Source organism: Archocentrus centrarchus, chromosome 14, assembly GCF_007364275.1.
Source record: "Archocentrus centrarchus isolate MPI-CPG fArcCen1 chromosome 14, fArcCen1, whole genome shotgun sequence".
Classification (NCBI taxonomy): Eukaryota; Metazoa; Chordata; class Actinopteri; order Cichliformes; family Cichlidae; genus Archocentrus; species Archocentrus centrarchus.
In genome coordinates, this window is record NC_044359.1 from 35168735 (window position 1) to 35189143 (window position 20409).

The 20409-nt window shown below is 38.3% G+C and overlaps 1 protein-coding gene across 4 annotated transcripts in view; it reads left to right on the forward strand.

Annotated features, from left to right (window-relative positions):
- Positions 1 to 20409, forward strand: part of ntm (neurotrimin) — a 561945-nt gene that overhangs the window by 483139 nt on the left and 58397 nt on the right. For all 4 annotated transcript variants that reach the window (XM_030745784.1, XM_030745782.1, XM_030745783.1 and 1 more), the window contains one exon: positions 9206 to 9438. In XM_030745784.1, coding sequence (XP_030601644.1) covers positions 9206 to 9438 — 233 coding nt within the window. The remainder of the gene's footprint in view (positions 1 to 9205; positions 9439 to 20409) is intronic.

A 20409-nucleotide genomic window follows, 5' to 3' on the forward strand; every position in this document is an offset into this window, starting at 1 on the left:
CAAATACCACAGGAATGCTTTGGGATACAAAGAACAGATTTTTTCCTCCCTCAAGTTACTTGGAGATGAGTCTGTTGACACAGAAGCATTTCCTAATGAATGCATGGTTTGGGTAAATTAATGGCCCCATCAGCATAACTGGTTAGGCTTAATATATCATTTTGATTATAGCTGCACTTCAGGCAGCTCAAGTGGCTGCTTTCTCATTAGGTCACGGCAGTACTTGTTTATCTGCTTGGTTCAACATAGAGATGGAAAACACAAATACTTAGTCATAGCAAAGTGACTTCAATGAGACAGTTTGTTTCTGTGTCAGACACAATGACCACAAAAGTAATGGATTAAATGCTGATAGAAATGTTTTATCTGACCTCTTTGCAGTTATATATGCAATTAGAATGAAAAATACTTGGATTTGACTGAGGACAGATTTGTTAACTGTTTTGTTTATGAACAAATTTAATATGAAAAGGCCCTAGACACTATTTAAGCCTAGACATGTTTGAAAAATAGTGCATATATTATATACTTTACACAAAAGGTTCTATTACCTTGTGAAATAGTAACATTAAAAAAAATATATATCTACTCCTCTTCTCGAAGAAATGGAAACAGAAAGTCAGAATGTGCTTTTTTGGTTTTATTTGTAGAGATGCCTGACTCCAAAAGTCAGACTTTTGCTGGGCTAATAGAAGCTCTTTACCCCTGACCCTAACAGCAGATTTCCAAGCAATGCAGCTCCATAGATTTGAAATAGAATTTTTGAAGCTATAGCAACATTCTTGTTCTGCATTCTTGTTCTCACCATCTTAGATTGAGTTGAAAGTCTTACCTTTCTCATTTATGAAATATAAAAATGAAATATAATTGCAGTTGTGTAATGCCATCAGTCAGAGTCATTTTGCCTTCAGTTTCCACTTGTCTAAATAAATGGCTTTGAAGAAATTGCCTTGAAACACTAGGGGAAAAAAAAAATCGTTCACAGCATGGCAACATTTAAGACACACTATTTCTCATTTATTCTGACTGCAAGAAACATTCAGTCTGAGGTTACTGTTGCATAAAATAAAGTGAAATTTTGACTGGTTGCTGTCACAATCATTTCTACAAGATTCACTTTCACTTATTTAACTCATTTTTTTTTACTCAATTTAATTTTTATTAAGTGAGTTTATGAAATAATGAAAAAAAAATCAGCATAACAGCATATTTTAAAATCAGCATAACAACATATTTTATTCTTCAGTGATAGTGTTTCTTTCCATCTTGAAAGCCTAAATCATTTAAATGGAAACAGACTATGGAGCATCTGACATTCATGTCACACAGCACTTGAGTTTTGCCTGCTGTCCATGCAAGCTTTTAGACTGGCCTGTTAAAGAAACCTCTTCAAACTGTGTTAATAAATGCATGTTAACTATGTGCTGGTGTTGTTACTTTTAGGCATATTTCAGCACCTGGTGGCCATGAAAATGCGGTTTTGTGACTTACATTTAAAGTTATAACATTTTTTTTTATGTCAGTCTTTTCTCTGTCATTTTTTACTTGTAGAAAACACAGAACCATGTGGAAGCATTGGCACTAACTTAAACTGTATTAACACTGATATTTTACAGTAATTTTTTGCTGATGCAATGTTACTTTGCTTTTCATTTATCAGTCTTATGTAATTACAGGAGAGCCACAAAGAAGTAACAAAATATCATGATATTCTCTAATGTGAAGGGATACCATTGGTCCTCATGTTATCAGCACATGTCAAAGAGGAATGAGATCCCCCAGCTAAACTGCTATATTTCACTAAATTAACACAGAATTCTGTAAAGAAGTATATTCACATATGATTATACCAAAGAAATGAAAGTAATGGTTAAACTGTGTCTTACATCTGACTAGTGTGAGTGAGGCCTGCACTGAACTTGTGTGGAAAGTTCCAGAAGTGAAATCAACATGATGTGACTCATCAGGCATAGACTAGTCTTGCACCAGAGAGAGATAGGCAGGAGAAGTGGTATACCCAATAAATGAGGATATAAAACTGTCATATGAGAGAATTTAGCTGTATTTTCTTCCATGTCTTGCAAGTGTATGTGGAGAAGAATTGGATTCTAGAGTTCACATTGATTTTTGGCGATTTTCTCTATTCACTTTTGCCATGTTGGATTTAACCTGAAAGGAGCTGAAGGATCTTGTACTGGATTGTCACTTTCCTGTTTGGATTATTTCGGGCATGGCCAGATCACACCGCAGGCCTTGGTGTGTGGTTCTGAAACGCTAACCTGTTAGACGCAGAGCTGATCCAAACCCCTGTATAGGGGTGTAACTGGGATCTGACACTCACTAAAAGTCTCCCCTCAGCCCAACCAGTCGCGGCAGATGGCTGCCCCTCCCTGAGCCTGGTTCTGCTGGAGGTTTCTTCCTGTTAAAAGGGAGTTTTTCCTTCCCACTGTCACCAAGTGCTGCTCATAGGGGGTCATTTTGACTGTGGGGTTTTCTCTGTATTATTATAAGGTCTTTACCCGCAATACAAAGCACCTTGAGGTGACTGTTTGTTGTGATTTGGTGCTATATAAATAAATTGAATTGAAAATAATGTCAGGTACAATGCATACAGGGGTTGGACAATGAAACTGAAACACCTGGTTTTAGACCACAATAATTTATTAGTATGGTGTAGGGCCTCCTTTTGCGGCCAATACAGCGTCAGTTCGTCTTGGGAATGACATATACAAGTCCTGCACAGTGGTCAGAGGGATTTTAAGCCGTTCTTCTTGCAGGATAGTGGGCAGGTCACGATGTGATGCTGGTGGAGGAAAACGTTTCCTGACTCGCTCCTCCAAAACACCCCAAAGTGGCTCAGTAATATTTAGATCTGGTGACTGTGCAGGCCATGGGAGATGTTCAACTTCACTTTCATGTTCATCAAACCAGTCTTTCACCATCTTGCTGTGTGTATTGGTGCATCGTCATCCTGATACATGGCACCACCTTCAGGATACAATCTTTGAACCATTGGATGCACATGGTCCTCCAGAATGGTTCGGTAGTCCTTGGCAGTGACGCGCCCATCTAGCACAAGTATTGGGCCAAGGGAATGCCATGATATGGCAGCCCAAACCATCACTGATCCACCCCCATGCTTCACTCTGGGCATGCAACAGTCTGGGTGGTACGCTTCTTTGGGGCTTCTCCACACCGTAACTCTCCCGGATGTGGGGAAAACAGTAAAGGTGGACTCATCAGAGAACAATACATGTTTCACATTGTCCACAGCCCAAGATTTGTGCTCCTTGCACCATTGAAACCGACGTTTGGCATTGGCACGAGTGACCAAAGGTTTGGCTATAGCAGCCCGGCCGTGTATACTGACCCTGTGGAGCTCCCGACGGACAGTTTTAGTGGAAACAGGAGAGTTGAGGTGCATATTTAATTCTGCTGTGATTTGGGCAGCCATGGTTTTATGTTTTTTGGATACAATCCGGGTTAGCACCCAAACATCCCTTTCAGACAGCTTCCTCTTGCGTCCACAGTTAATCCTGTTGGATGTGGTTCGTCCTTCTTGGTGGTATGCTGACATTACCCTGGATACCGTGGCTCTTGATACATCACAAAGACTTGCTGTCTTGGTCACAGATGTGCCAGCAAGACGTGCACCAACAATTTGTCCTCTTTTAAACTCTGGTATGTCACCCATAATGTTGTGTGCATTGCAATATTTTGTGCTCTTACCCTGCTAATTGGACCTTCACACTCTGCTCTTACTGGTGCAATGTGCAATAAATGAAGATTGGCCACCAGGCTGGTCCAATTTAGCCATGAAACCTCCCACACTAAAATGACAGGTGTTTCAGTTTCAGTGTCCAACCCCTGTACATCATAATTGGAGCCATATTTGTTTGTTTACTGTTTGTTTGTTTGTTTTACCCAAGACCAAACATTGCTATACAGGAAATGCACATTTCTGCATTTCCTGTATAGCAATTTTGTATAGCAAAATTTTTTTTTACAGGTCTCCCATTTAAATGTCAGCATGACTGTAACAGAAAACAAGCCAAACACACTAGGATAAGCAAGTTAGAAGACTTTAATGTAAGACAGCTGCTGTTAAATTTAAACTATAAATGAATGTGAGCATACTTTTCTTTTGGAAAAGTTGGACATTTCTGTCCAACTTTCTGTATTGTAAATTCTTTTTTGATCTTCGATAATAATCAAATGATTTGAGATACTGGATTTTCTTAAATTTTTTTTAACCAGTGTATTTTAATGTTGATGATTTTGGCTGAGGTCAAAAAATTCAGAAATCCAGTATCAAAATTCAGAAATCAAGTTTCCAGGACACAGTCAGTTACTGTAGGAGAGCTGGACAGGGCCGTAGATGGTCCTTAACCCATCAGCAGGACCGGCATCTGCTGCTTTGTGCGAGGAGTAGGATGAGCACTGACAGAGCTTTTCAAAATGAACTCCAGCACACCACTGGTATGAATGTCTCTAACCAACTAATCAGAAATAAACTTCATGAGGGTGGTCTGAAGGCCTGATGTCCTCTAGTAGGCCCTGTGCTCACTGCCTGGCACCATGGAACCCAACTGGGACTTGTCACTGGCTCCCTGTGCTTTTCACAGTTTAGGGCACATGTTACAGATGTGAAAGGGTCTGGAGAAACCATGAACATGCCTGTCACATGATTCACCATGGCTGGTCTGGGGAGGTATAACCATGGAGCAATTTTCAGCCATTCTGAGTTGCTGCAATGAAATTTTGGCAAAATGGACCAGCCTGCTGCATCATTTTTTCACTTTGATTTTCAGGCTGTCTTTGAATTCAGCCCTCTGTAGGTCGATAAATTTAATTTCCATCAAACTATCCTACTATTCCTAACACATTACCCAATCCATATCAGTATAGATATCCAGCACAATTCATTTTTCATTGAGATATGGTGTGTTTTCAATGTTTTCCTTTAATTTTTTTGAGCAATGCGTTTCACTTTCCGTATAATGAAAATAGAACATGTAAAGGTTTACCTTTTGGAATGAAATAAAAAAAAAAAAAGATTTTCATGATATTCTTTTAGTTTTTTTTTAGATGCACTAGTAAGCAGTGGACTTCTCACATGTACTCAAGAGTTTACTTTGTAACTGATTAATAATTGTAGCTGTCTAGCTGCACATTTTCCTATTGACTGTAGCTGCAAGGAGTAACCTAGCAAATGAGATGGACCCTCTGATGCAAAGCGAAGTTTGCTCCTATCCATTATTTTGGGAAATAAGCAACTCACTTCTAAAGGCTTGGGATTTTCCATAGTATTTTGCATGTGCCAAAACACCCACAGCATTTGCTTTTTTAGCAACATCCCACATACTGGCAGAATCATGACACACTATCAGCCCTCCAGAAGCGCACCAGTGTTATCACTTTCACTCCCCAGACTGACACACTGATGTCTCTTGGTGAATATTATATTTTAATTCGCCACGTGGTTTGTTTTCATTATTATAAATGCTCAGTGTCAGCACAGCTCACCCACAGAGCACTTTTCCTTCAATAAACTTGTTTTTATACCTACAGTATTTATTATTTTCCATGCCAAAAAAAAAAAAAAAAAAGAATAGAATATTAGAATAGAATAGAATGCCTTTATTGTCATTATACAGGATGTACAATGAGATTGGAGGGCCACTCCTGTTCAGTGCCATGTAACAGAAAATCAAACTCTCTAAATGAAAATAAAAATATTATAAAAATATTATAATCTAGTATAATCAATATGATCAAGAGATATACAGAAAATAAACAATGTGTAAAATATACAAAAAATAGAATGTATAAAAATATATACATACATACCTACATTGGTGCATCTGTACATTGTAAGAAAGTAAATGCGTGTATACATATAATAATGAAGATGATGAATATTGCACTTGGTGAATGAATATTGCACTAGTGAATGAATACTGGATATTACACAATATAGGAATGTTAGATATTGTTCAGTATGAATAATATAATATTGCACAGAGATGTGGGTGTTGCACAGTTACAGTGGGTGAGTGTGTGAGGTCAGGGTGGTGATTGCTCTGGTGAAGAAACTGTTCTTGAGTCTGTTTGTTCTGGCTTTGATGCACCTGTAGCGCCTGCCAGAGGGCAGCAGGTCAAACAGTTCAAAGCCAGGGTGTGAGCTGTCCTTGATGATGTTCCTGGCTCTGCTGATGCAGTGGGAGGTGTAGATGTCCATCAGGGAGGGGAGAGGGCAGCCAACGATTCTTTGTGCTGTCTTGACTACCCTCTGAAGCCTGACCCTGTCTGCCTCAGTGCAGCTGCCGTACCATACTGTGATACAGTAGGTCAGCAGGCTCTCAATGGATGAGCGGTAGAAGGTCAGCAGCAGGTTTGAGTCCAAGTTGTTCTTCCTGAGGACTCTCAGGAAGTGAAGTCGCTGCTGAGCCTTCTTGATAACAGCTGTGATGTTATCTGACCGAGAAAGATCAGCAGAGATGAGGACACCAAGAAACCTGAAGGTGTGGACCCTCTACACACACTCGCCGTTGATGTAGAGGGGAGCTGGGTCAGTCCTGTGCTTCCTGAAGTCGATGATGATCTCTTTGGTTTTCAAAAGCATCTACTTTCTCTAGTTTTAGGGATTTGCATAGAGTACCCATCCATTTTTTTCCACAGACAACCATTCATACTCACATATGGGCAATTTAGAATCACCAAATAACCTAACCCTAGTACAATAGGAAACTGGAGCGCATGGAGAAAACCCACAAATATATGGGGAGAACATGCAAACTCCACACAGAAAAACCCTGGCCAAGGTGGAATTGAACCTAGGACCTTCTTGCTGCGATGCCACTGTGCTACCCCTAATCTGAAAATGAAACATAAAATTTTTTTTTCCAATATAATATTTGGTTAAATGTACCTTATCAAGTTGCACCTCGAGCATACTCTTTTGGTAGCCATCAACAAGCTTCTGGCATAATTCTTGCTGGATATTTGACCACTCTTCTTGTTCATTATTCATCTCTGTATTTTTGCAGAGGCAGAGTAGTAAGCATTTTCATCAAGAATAAAAACTAGTTTCCCTTTTTACATTGATTGCAGGATATTGAGCCCTAATGAGGAATAAACATGGAATAGATATGCAGCATGAACTAAGTTTTGTTCTCTCAGTCTTTTAAAGTTGAGCACCATCTGTGTATATGCAATATGTGTTGTTCCTTATCAGTGGGTGAACTTTATTATTTTTATTTTCATATTTATTTTGATTCATGCAAAATGTATATAAAAGTTGGGCATAGCCACCATGATTTCAGCTATTGATGTCTGGATTCAGCTAATGCTAAGTTTGGTCAGCAATATGGTCCCACATACAAACATATATCTGCTGATTAAGTACCAGAGGAAAAAATTTAAATAAGCACAAACAAATAAATAACGTGAATATCAGTTTGCCCTGTGACAGCTGGGAAAGGCTCCAGTGCCTCCCCTCCAAATTGGATAACCTGAAGAAAGTGGATGGGTGGGTGGATGTTTATAAAGGTTAACATTTAGTCATATGTCTGCAGTAAAATAGATTTACAGCTTGGAAAATTTGCTGTAGCCATTATTGATGAAAACCCTAATTTGAATTCAGTTTATCATATTAAATTTAAACTCTTAAGTCTTTTGCATACTGTACACTGTGATCCATTAATTTTGAAACCTATTGCTCCTGTATATTGATGACACACACACACACACACACACACACACACACACACACACACACACACACACACACACACACACACACACGGACACATGCACTCCATGCCTTTTTGTATTACTGTTGTCTTCCTCCACAGTACCACAATGCCCCAAGGATGCCATTGACCCTACTGCTGCCACTGAAGTGGAAGTGACTGATGGTGCAACAAAAGCTGTGACAGCGTAAATGGAGCTGAAACTCATTCAGCTGCAAAGCACTGAGCTCCTGTTACACTGCCACCATTCAAAAGTGTTTAAATGTTTGAATTTCCAGCTCTTGTGTGCGTTCAGAACCAAGGCTACTGAAAGTTAAAACACAACTCACCTGATAAGCAATTGGCAGCACATTTTCTTTTTTTCATCCACTGAGTCACTTACTTAAAATGGCTCTGGCTCTTGTACTTTCTCACCAGGATTGAAATATTTATCATGAAAATACAGCAGATATATCACTCTGTGGAAACAGTCAAACATCAGTCACCAGCTCCTGTATTAAAGCCCTGTTTGTTGACTGGAGAAAGCATTCTGTTGTAATTGCAATGGACCACAGCAGTGCTGTTTCAGCTCATTATCTCAATCAGGTTTGAATGTCACAAACCAAGTGTGTAGGCAGATCAACAAAAGAAACCTTATGCTGCTCAAGGAGTGCATTTGCATATAGAAAATGTTACTAAGCTTACATGATTGCTAAGAAACTAAATGTTATTTTCATTTCACTGTTTTGTATCAGAGTATTAGTGTGCATTTAAATTTATAATGGAGTGGAGATCTGAAATTATGTTTCTAGCATTTTATAATTACCTCTATTACTTTTCAAAAGTAACATAGTTAATGTCTATTAGTGACCAGTGAACCCTCTCTTAGTTGTGTAGCAAAAGACCTAGGCCATTTTTCTTATACAGTCAACTCTTCTCACTGTGTTGATACACAACTCTGCATTTAATCACTAGTTATTATTAATCTCTGGCTCTCCTCCACAGTCTCTTTTGTCCTGTCTCCCTCCCCTCACCCCCAGCTGGTCGTAGCAGATGACTGCCCCTCCCTGAGCCTGGTTCTGCTGAGTTTCTTCCTGTTAAAAGGGAGTTTTTTTCCTTCCCACTGTCACCTCCCCACTCTCTATACTTCATTGTATCGGAATGTCAATGTTTATTGTCATCCGTGAGATTTTGCAGCAGTTTTGAATGCAGAGTGCAACACCCAGAATGCATGTCCAACTAAACAGGATACAGACACAAAAAAATCAACAAAAAAGTCTATAATGATTAGGAAGAGTCCTCGTGTACTGTTAGTGGAAAATGTGGAAATTCATGTATTGGTAGATGAATTAGTTTTTAACATGACTGAATATACATTTTAGATTTGGGGGATTTTCACAAGTACTTCACTGAATCATAAAGTAACTACTAGTAAAAGCCCTGCTTTCAATGTTATTTTTGTTCCTTCACAGGTGTCCACAGGGGGATGTTGTCACACACACAGCATGGCTTAATCGGTCAAGTATACTGTATGCAGGAGAAGACAAATGGTCGATTGATCCCAGAGTCAGTTTGGTGACACTTAATCAAGAGGAGTTTACTATCAAGATTGAAAATGTGGAAATGACAGATGAGGGGCACTACGTGTGTGCGGTCCAGACAAGCAGTCGACCAAAAACCACCTCAATGCACATTCTCGTCCAAGGTAATGATCCCAAGATACAGACAGCTATAGCTGCTGTTATGTTACTAATATGTGTAGCATTGATTTCTATGTCAGTTTTGTTGAACTGTGAATTCTTGTGTATATGCTACCAGCAATCAATCCTTGGTAATCATAAAAAATATTATTTAAATTTCCTGAACTTATTGTTCCAAAAGTTTGTGAAACCTATGTTAGTACAGATACCACAAGTTTTGTATGTTGCAAATGAGTCTTCCTGTTCTTGACAGCAATTTTCAACCACTCTTCCTTGAATTCACTTCAAATTGAGATATTTTTATTCTCTCTTACACGCATCCATGCTTTTTTTTAATCTACTTATTTTGCTGGTCTAAACATTATGATTGATGTCTAGTTTTATTCTAAAGCACTGGCACGAGAGAGCATAAGTAAGCAATCCAGATAGAGTCAAAACAGACTTCCAGTGCCTCACTTGAATCTCATTTCCTCATTCATCGCTCCACTGGAGCAATCAGAGGCCAAATGCCTTGCTCAAGGAATGAGATGGGAGTGGGTTCCTCATCCACTATATTAGGTAAGGTTAATGGGGAATACCAGGTGTTAAGATGCTTTGGTTATAATGATGTGGAGTTGTAATAGTCTCCTAATGGAATTCAAAATGCAGTGAGATGCATTGTGCTGTATACACATAGTGTAATGGGGCAGCTTAGGGTACCAATTTGATATGCAGATGGCATTTGTAGCATAAAGTGCTGCTCATATGATGCCTTTCCTGAGTTCCTCTCAGAAAAAGAACCAGGTAATATACACTGCTCAAATAAAGGGAACACTCAAATAACACATCCTAGATCTGAATAAATGAAATGTTCTCATTGAATACTTTGTTCTGTACAAAGTTGAATGTGCTGACAACAAAATCACATAAAAATCATTAATGGAAATCAAATTTATTAACCAATGGAGGCCTGGATTTGGAGTCACACACAAAATTAAAGAGGAAAAACACTACAGGCTGATCCAACTTTGATGTAATGTCCTTAAAACAAGTCAAAATGAGGCTCAGTATTGTGTGTGGCCTCCACATTCCTGTATGACCTCCCTACAACGCCTGGGCATGCTCCTGATGAGGTGGCGGATGGTCTCCTGAGGGATCTCCTCCCAGACCTGGACCAAAGCATCCACCAACTCCTGGACAGTCTGTGGTGCAACGTGACGTTGGTGGATGGAGCGAGACATGATGTCCCAGATGTGCTCAATTGGATTCAGGTCTGGGGAATGGGCGGGCCAGTCCATAGCTTCAATGCCTTCATCTTGCAGGAACTGCTGACACACTCCAGCCACATGAGGTCTAGCATTGTCCTGCATTAGGAGGAACCCAGGGCCAACCGCACCAGCATATGGTCTCACAAAGGGTCTGAGGATCTCATCTCGGTACCTAATGGCAGTCATGCTACCTCTGGCGAGCACATGGAGGGCTGTGCAGCCCTCCAAAGAAATGCCACCTCACACCATTACTGACCCGCTGCCAAACTGGTCATGCTGAAGGATGTTGCAGGCAGCAGATCGCTCTCCACGGCGTCTCCAGACTCTGTCACATGTGCTCAGTGTGAACCTGCTTTCATCTGTGAAGAGCACAGGGCACTAGTGGCAAATTTGCCAATCCTGGTGTTCTCTGGCAAATGCCAAGCGTCCTGCATGGTGTTGGGCTGTGAGCACAACCCCCATCTGTGGATGTCGGGCCCTCATAGCATCCTCATGGAATTGGTTTCTAATCGTTTGTGCAGACACATGCACATTTGTGGCCTGCTGGAGGTCATTTTGCAGGGCTCTGGCAGTGCTCCTCCTGTTCCTCCTTGCACAAAGGCAGAGGTAGCAGTCCTGCTGCTGGGTTGTTGCCCTCCTACGGCCTCCTCCACGTCTCCTGGTGTACTGGCCTGTCTCCTGGTAGCGCCTCCAGCCTCTGGACACTACGCTGACAGACACGGCAAACCTTCTTGCCACAGCTCGCATTGATGTGCCATCCTGGATGAGCTGCACTACCTGAGCCACTTGTGTGGGTTGTGGAGTCCATCTCATGCTACCACGAGTGTGAAAGCACCACCAACATTCAAAAGTGACCAAAACATCAGCCAGAAAGCATAGGTACTGAGAAGTAGTCTGTGGTCCCCACCTGCAGAACCACTCCTTTATTGGGTGTGCCAATAATTTCCACCTGTTGTCTATTCCATTTACACAACAGCATGTGAAATTGATTGTCAATCAGTGTTGCTTCCTAAGTGGACAGTTTGATTTCACAGAAGTTTGATTTACTTGGAGTTATAATGTGTTGTTTAAGTGTTCCCTTTATTTTTTTGAGCAGTGTACAACAGTAACACACTAACACTTTCTTACATGCATTCTTACATTGCAGCACTGGTACTGTCAATAATGAAGTTCAAGTATTCTACCACACTGCTACTCAACCCACATTATATATGATTCTACAGTAATTTCGCATATATGTAATCAATAAAATTAACCTTGCTTCTTTTCACGATGTAGCAAGCAAGTTACAGTATAGAAGCAATAAAACTGTTGAAGATAAAAACTGTATGCTCAACATTCCTCAGGTAAAAGCATATAGATAAGTCAGTGCTGCGTACATTATGAACTCCGAAGACCTTTGAAATTATTTACCTTCCCTGTGTTAATCTATAATATATAGTGTTCATGTCAACACATAAAAAAACTGCCATTTTCTTATGTAACCTGGAAATAATCAGGATGTTTGTAACCACACGATGAGATAAGCAAGGACACAGAATTAGCTAAATAAAATACTCCAAAAAAATGCATTTTAAAGTGGGTGAAAAAGTCACATTTACTGATGCGTTAGAGATTAGTGAAAGTAACAGAAGGGTCTATATAATGAGAGAAACGGGAGACAGAAGGATGACACAGAACATCAACTCACAGTGAGAGTTGATGGTGGAAATATTCATGTCTAGGGCAGTTTTTCTGGTCTCAAGTTGGACACCTGCATTCATTTAAAAACACCCTGACAAAGAAGCAGCACCCCATTATTCACAGTCATGCTTCACAATCTGATTTACATCTTTCTAGAGAGGAATTCATACAACAGCAGGAAAATAGGTCCAAACACACCTTAAACTACTTAAACAGGGAGTGCCTGGTGAGGACTTCCCTCCATGGTCACCTGACCACTAAAGATTTATCAGTCAGCTGAAGCCTGTGAAAGCCAGGAATTGGCAATGTGCTACTTGGAACATTGCCAGGCTTTGAGCTTGAGCACTACAGAAAGGAGAGCAAATGTGATAAAAACATTACTAAGATATTCTGATAATCACAGACATTTTTCACGGACTCAGCTTCACACTCAAATACATAAGCTGATATTATCATTTGCAATGAAAATGTACATACTTAATTCAAAGTTAATGTAAAACAGAAGTATCTTAATTTTGGGTCTGAAATGCTTGGACATAACTTTTTCTGTAGTTGTGATTAGTTATGATCAAATTGTATGATTAATGAAAAATAGTGGTAATTACGCACTTATTTACCTTTGTCCTCCTCTACAATTCTTCATTTATTGATAAAAGACTTTATGACTAAATGATGTAATCTGTTGTCAGATACCACTGATTGTTATTTAAACCCTGTCCTGAAGGACATCAAGGGACAAATGAGTTCAGAGAAGCAGTTTTCACATTTAACCACTGACATGATGAGTCTTGAATCCAAAATGGAATGGCACAATCACAGCATTTTGGCCCTATGTAGCTTACGTCTGCTGCAAGGCAATCGCAAATCTGGGTTCTTATAATGGTTAGATACACAGGTTAGACATAACAGATTTAACCTTAGACCATGAATAAAAAAAATAGGTGACAGTGAGAGTTTGATTGAATTTCATTTCAATTCAATTTTATTTTATTTATATAGTGCAAAATTACAACAGCAGTTGCCTCAATAAACTTTATATTGAAAGGTAAAGACCCTACAATAATATAGAGAAAACCCCAACAATCAAAACAACCCCCTATGAGCAGCACTTGATGACAGTGGGAAGGAAAAACTCCCTTTTAACAGGAAGAAACCTCCAGCAGAACCAGGCTCAGGGAGGGGCAGTCATTTTCTGCAACTGATCGGGGTGAAGGGAAGGAGACAGGGCAAAAGACACACTGTGGGAGAGAGCCAGAGATTAACGATAACTAATGATTAAATACAAAGTGCTGCATAAACACATAGAGAGTGAAAAGAAGTGAGTAAAGAAGAAAACTCATCATGGGAAGCCCCCAGTAGCCTAGGTCTAGTGCAATGCAAGTAAGGGAGAGTTCAGGGTTTACTAATCCAGCCCTAATTAAAGCTTTATTAAATTAAAGTTTTAAGCTCTCTCAACTTTTAAGTAGAGAGGGCTTAAAACTTTCCCTGTCTCCTGAAGCTGGTTCCACAGAAGAGACACCTGAAAGGTGAAGGTGTGGCATCCTTTCATTCTTAACAAATTACCCACTCCATATCAGCATACTGTAGATCTTAAGCATGATTTATTTATTTATTTCCCTTTGAAATCTGGTGTGTTTTCAAAGTAAAATATGCTTGGTATAAACTGACTGCATAGCCATCACTTGACCAGATTCTATTTAATTTAATGTTTTACATTATAGTTATGTAACAAAATTACATGGAAAATTTACATATAATCAAATGACTTAAAGTCAGCAGTTTGTGCATAAATCTATCTATCTATCTATCTATCTATCTATCTATCTATCTATCTATCTATCTATCTATCTATCTATCTATCTATCTATCTATCTATCTATCTATCTATCTATCTGTTTGTTTGCTTGTTTTTGTTTTGTTTTGTTTTGTTTTGTTTTGTTTTGTTTTGGAACATTTGGCAATCAAATGGCTGAATTACCTCCTCAGTATGCAGCCAAGTTCTCCAGAGTCCTGCTAATGACTTCTACATGTGATTCAGGTGTGTTGGCACAGGAACACATCTAAAACATGCAGGACACCGGCCCTCGAGGCCTGGAGATGCCCACCCCTGTTCTACACCCAAGTGCTTTCTATCCAAGGGATGGCACGATACCACTTTTTTATGTCCAATACCGATACCGATATTTTACATTTGGATATCTGCCGATACCGATACAAATCCGATCTTTTTTGTATTATTTTTAAAAATTGTTTTTAAATGCCTCTATCAATTTTTCATAAGCCAACAGTCTCTCACACAACAAATTGCAAATCTTTTAGTTATCCCACATACAAGACTAAGGACTACGTGGGCAGAGCTTTTCAGGCAGTGGCACCAAAGCTCTTGAACTGTTTACCACTCTGTTTAGCTGACTCTGTGGCATCTTTTAAAAAACAGTTGAAAACTTTTCTGTTTAACCAGACTCCTGTTGCTCCTATGTGAGAAGGTGATGCATTGGCTTATGGTATGATGCAGATTTCATTAGGGCTGCAACTACTGATTATTTTAGCTATCGAGTATTCCATCGATTATTCTATCGATTACCTGAGTAACTGGATAAGAAATACTTTTTTTGTATTAACAGTTCATCTGCATATTTTAACTTCCGTACTGCAGTTTTTCCCTGTGTGAAACAAACAGGGTGGATGAAGCAGCTAGAAAGTTCTCTTTTCTTCACTTACTGATCAGGTGGTTGATGAAGGACCTCCAGCTTTTTCCCAGTAAAGGTTTAATGGAGGTTACAGGGGGAAAAGCTTCATCTGGACGCTAGAAAAACATTTAGTCCGCTCCATCTGAGCTCGCCGGCTCCACCTTTTTGCAGACAGACTGCATGTTAAACAGCTGATTGCTGTTGTTGTAATATCAGTGTTTATGCTGAAAAACTGGGGGCTGCGTGAGCGTAATCTTGTAATGTTTTATATTAACAAGCATTCACCTAAATAGGTTTCTACTGCAGCTCTATATTTAGTCACTAATCAGGGATTAAAGTATCAAAAATATTTTGATGGGGAGGGCCTCCTTCCGGTGTTGTGCGAAATTCTGTTCCCTCGTGAAAATCTATTCCCCCTGTGTCGGGAGCACGAACTGCAGCCAGAGAGGTGGATACGACAGTCTTCATCTCACAATATTAGAGCTTTTATTTTGAAAACAATATGTTTTGCTAAATTCAGTTGTGCCCTATGTGTAGACTTACACAACCTGCACAACTGTGAGACTAATGTGTAACTTACTTAGTCAAGTCAGACAACTATTTAGACATTAGTATCCCCTTTAAAATGTATTCAATTTAATTCAATTCAATTTTATTTCTATAATGACAAATCACAACAGTCGCCTCAAGGCAAGGTTGGACCTCTTTACAGTAATGCTCAGGAACTGAGCAGTAAGTTGGGGAGTAATACATTATATTGTAAGAAGTTATAGTAATTCAATTCTTTATTTTAGTAATATGAGGTGTATAGTAATGAAACTTTAAATGTAGCAATTAAATCATACTTAAATCTGAAAAAAAACATGCCTATGAGCTACTTTTGGATGGTCTACTAAAAGAAATGAAAATACACAGAAACAAGGAATAACATTTCAAAAAGAAAATAGTATATAGTGAGTAATTATAGTAATTCACTGTAAGGTGCTTCATTTGACAGCATACATTAAATTAAGCAACCCATGAAAGTGAATGTATGAAAGTAGTCATAGTGGTGAAAGCATTCAGATCAGGTGTTCAAGCTAAAGAAAGTTTAATTTATAACATTGTTATCACTTTGACAGTGAAATATAGTTCTTTTTGGATTTGTTACCTTTGAAGCATCACCATTACCATAATCTCTTACATACATACTTCCATAGCTGCAAAACAAATGGCATTCTCATCATCATCAATTGCATAGACTCCTGAAGAAAACCAAAAAAAAAAAAAATAACCTCACTTAGAATATAGAAGGTAATGATCAAACTTACCTTTGGGGTATGTTTCAGTAGATACAGTAACATGCATGAGCTCATGCAGTGCACATAAGAGGACACTTACTTGAATAATTTTCCCCTTGATTTTATGTTTTAATGTACTGAAATGTATCACCATATTTATAGTAAAACATCTTTTTTGTTGTGGTCTGACAACTCGTACAACTTAATTTTTTCCAAAAAGCCTTTACATCATGTAAATTATCACTTTAGGCAAACAAAAATAACCAAACAAATTTGCACATTTTTTTAACAAAAAAAAAAAAAAGTACTTTATGAGATGACTTTTGCAGCCTGTATTGGTTGTACTGGTTTATCCTTATACTGTTGGTCATTTTCATTTTCTAGGTGTGTTACTGTCATTGTAGTAAGCTTTATTTTTGGAAATGTGTTTGTAAAATGTCAGTATTTTTACAGCAAAGTTTTGAGTTTTTTGTTTTGTTTTTTTGTTTGTTTTTTTTGGGGGGGGGGGGTCTTTTTGTTTTGTGGATCATTAATGTGAATGATTTATGGCATTCACATTATTGTTTTCCTTCTCTGCGTTTTTAACTCCTTCTGCATGATTTGTGCTACAGAAACCATTCTGATATCAAAACGTTCAGCTTTGTCTTTTGGAGAATTATGCTATTACTTTTTTCTAACTTTTATAATTTTTTAAATATCTTACTTTTAATAAATTTTATGCCATTTGAAATGAATGTAGACAGTCTGAAATCCTCTTCAAACCCACTCTGCTTTGGCAGTTAACTAGTTCAGCATACTTTGAGCTAGAGAAAAAAATTAAACTTTAAAGACCCTGAACTATTCAGGTATTACTCATCAGGTATTTACTGATATCTGATGGTTTTCAAACAGTGACAGTCAACAGTGACAGTTTATGAACTTTTCAGAAATTTCATTTTTATGGGTGTCTATGAGAGGCCTTTAGAGTGGTGACATCATTACCCACAGAAGAATTTGAGCTGTATAACTTTTCAGTTTTTATCTCTTTCAGCTCTTTTTACTCCCACAAGTTTTCGTCAACTAAAACATTTCATACTTCAAATTGTGGCCATGGTTGTGCTCTTTAAGAAAATGACCTTTCCAAAACCCAGAGATTTACAGAGTTTAAAGTAGGGACCTCAGAGTGTCAGGAGTATCCTCCACATCTACATTCATTCGAATGTTAACTTTTCTTCTCTTTTAAGCTTAAAACCCCCAAATTAAGGCACTTTTTAAACAGCCAGTTCTTGGTCAGTTTTAGTTGTACAGAGATAAGAAACATGTCCTGTACTGTATCAGTAACAGCTCTTTGTGTGCATAGTGCCATAAAAAAAACAGCTTGAAGCATCTTGTTGCTGATTGGTGGATTCAAAATCAGCATTTGGCTGCGTAACCTTTCATCAGTGTGATTATTTAAATGTGTCATAGAAACACAGAGGCACACACTCTCACCCAGTGTCAATCCTGTGTGTGTAAAATGATAAATGGACTAGTTCTTATATGGCACTTTTCTACTCTAGCTTAGCACTCAAAGCACTTTATACAACACGTTTGCATTTACCCATTCACACACACATTCATACAAGCGCTATTTTCTATTTCAAAGTGCTTTCTATCTAACATTCACATATATTCATTCTCCAACGGGTGCATCGGAAAGCAACTTGGGGTTCAGTATCTCTCCCAAGGATATTTGGGTGTGCAGACTGAAGCAGCCAGGAATCGAACCACCAACCTTCTGATTAGTAGATGACTCCAAGTTTTTATGTTTCTCTATTTTTTAAACTGCAGTTTCAGCAAATCTGAGCTTTTTACTATTTTTTTTTCTTTCAGCTGGTTGGCCTGTTTCAGCATATTAGGCTTTAGGTATTTTAAGAATTTCTGGACATTGCAGGTCAAATCTTTCAGCTTTCAGCATTCACGTTGGATTTTCGCTAGGAAACGCTTTTTTTCTAGTTTATGTTTGAGCTTTGCTTCTTTTGCAATATTGGTCATATTGTTTCTACTTTCCTTGATCTCTGTTTACATTTTGCCTTGTAAGTCCAACTTCTTAGGTAATACTTGGGTTTGGTATATATGTGTCTTGGTTATGTAATATTTAGTGTTCTCATTTTGTGTTCAAATTCTGTTCCTCCAGTCCTGCCTCTGCATTTTTTCTTTGTCTTTCTTGTTTCCCTGTTTAGTTGTATCCAGTTTATCTCATCTCCCCAGTCAATTGTGTCTCTCTTTCTATTTTATTGTGGTGATTGCTGTTCTTTGTATTTAGTTTAATTTCCCTTTGAGTCATTTTGTTAGTTACCATCAGCTGTGGTCCCACCTGCTTCCTCTCTCCTGGTTATCATGTGAGTATGTGTTGTCTGAGTCTCACCGTTGTCCTTTTTCACATCATCTTATGTCTATCTCCCTGCTGTCTTTCCTGGTTTTCAGTCTCTTTGCTCCTACCCTTCTACTGTGTTGGACTTTTGTATTCTGTTTAAGCTACAGCATCAAAGCTGATTTTCAGTTTATTCCTGCCTCCCAAGTCCTGTATCTGGGTCCAAATCCTGCCTTTATCTAATGGGTCATTGTTACATCATGTTATACAGCTCAAAACTCTATTTCAAATAAAACCAACTTAGTACAGTATGTTTTGAAAAATTTTTTGCACGGCTCTAAATGTGAACTTAATATAGATGTTGCAGAGAAATTATTGTGGTATATTACAGTCATCCACCAGCACATTTTTAACACACTGGGAGAGCCATAAAGCAAAGCAAAAAAAAATAAATGAATAAAAAAATCTTAATGTTTGCTGTGCTTGAGAAATATTGTGGGGTTTAATGAATGAATAGCTTGAATTACTCTGGCAGAAAGAGGCTTCAACTGAGAGGCATAGACTACGTTATGGATTTTCCTAGTCCTACGCATAGTCCTTCAGACGAGTGGAGAATGGGTTAAAAAGGCTTTCAGTTTCAAAGGGTCCACTACAAGGTTATAATACCTTTGGATTTTACATTATAGATTAGTTTTAGTTTGTTTTTGCTTTTTTCCCCTCTAATTCAGTTAGTTTTAATTAGTTTTCAGAGTGGTTTTGCTTGTTTTTATTAGTTTTTATTTTTGGTTAAATGCTTAGTTTTAGTATTAGTTTGAGATTCAAGGTGCAAGAGTGACCATTGTGTAATAAAAACTCGAAAAAATATAATGTTTAAAAAATTGTATTCAACAACCAACTGTTCACAAGATAGCAGCATAACGTGTTTAATGTGTGTAATATTAAGGACAAACAGGAACATCAACATCAGAACAATAACATCAGAACTCAGCGAATGTTTGACAAAAACAAACTGAACTCTTTGTAGGAATCAAAGCTCAAATACAGCTGCATCCTGATGTTATTCACCATATGATGCTGGTTCTCTGTTGGAGCTGCTCAGAGAGCTAGCTTGATTAGATGCTTGCTAATTAGACTTCAGTGGTGGGTCTTTGGAACCCAACAGCTAAAGCTTTGCATAAATGGGGTCATTCCAGAGGACCAAGCACAGCAGCAAATCTACACAATGGCTGAAAAAAAAAGAATCAAGGACCTGCAGTGGTCCAGTAAAAGTCCAAACTGACTGAAATGGTGTGGTGGGACCTTAAGAAAGCTGTGCATAAACACGTCTGTAAATCTCAATGAATCAGAATCAGAATCAGAAGGTTTTTATTGCCATATGGGTGAACAGGTTCACAGCATTAGGAAATTGCTGCGGTACTTCGTGCTTACAGAAAAAAACAAATAAGTATAAAAACTATAAGACAATATACAAGTATACAAATTGCAAATATACAGAGATATTAGAGCTATAACTATAACACAATATTACAAAATTACAAAATATACAGTGCAGAGACTAATTAAAAGATAAAAGAATGTAAACTATGTTCCACTAATATGTACATCAGTGGAACTGAAGCAACCTTCTAAAGAAGGGTGGCCCACATTCCCCATAACAATTTGAGAGACTGATAAACTCTTACAGAAAATAATTAATTCAAGTTATCCTGCTAAAAGGTGGTTCAGCCAACTACTAATTGGATGA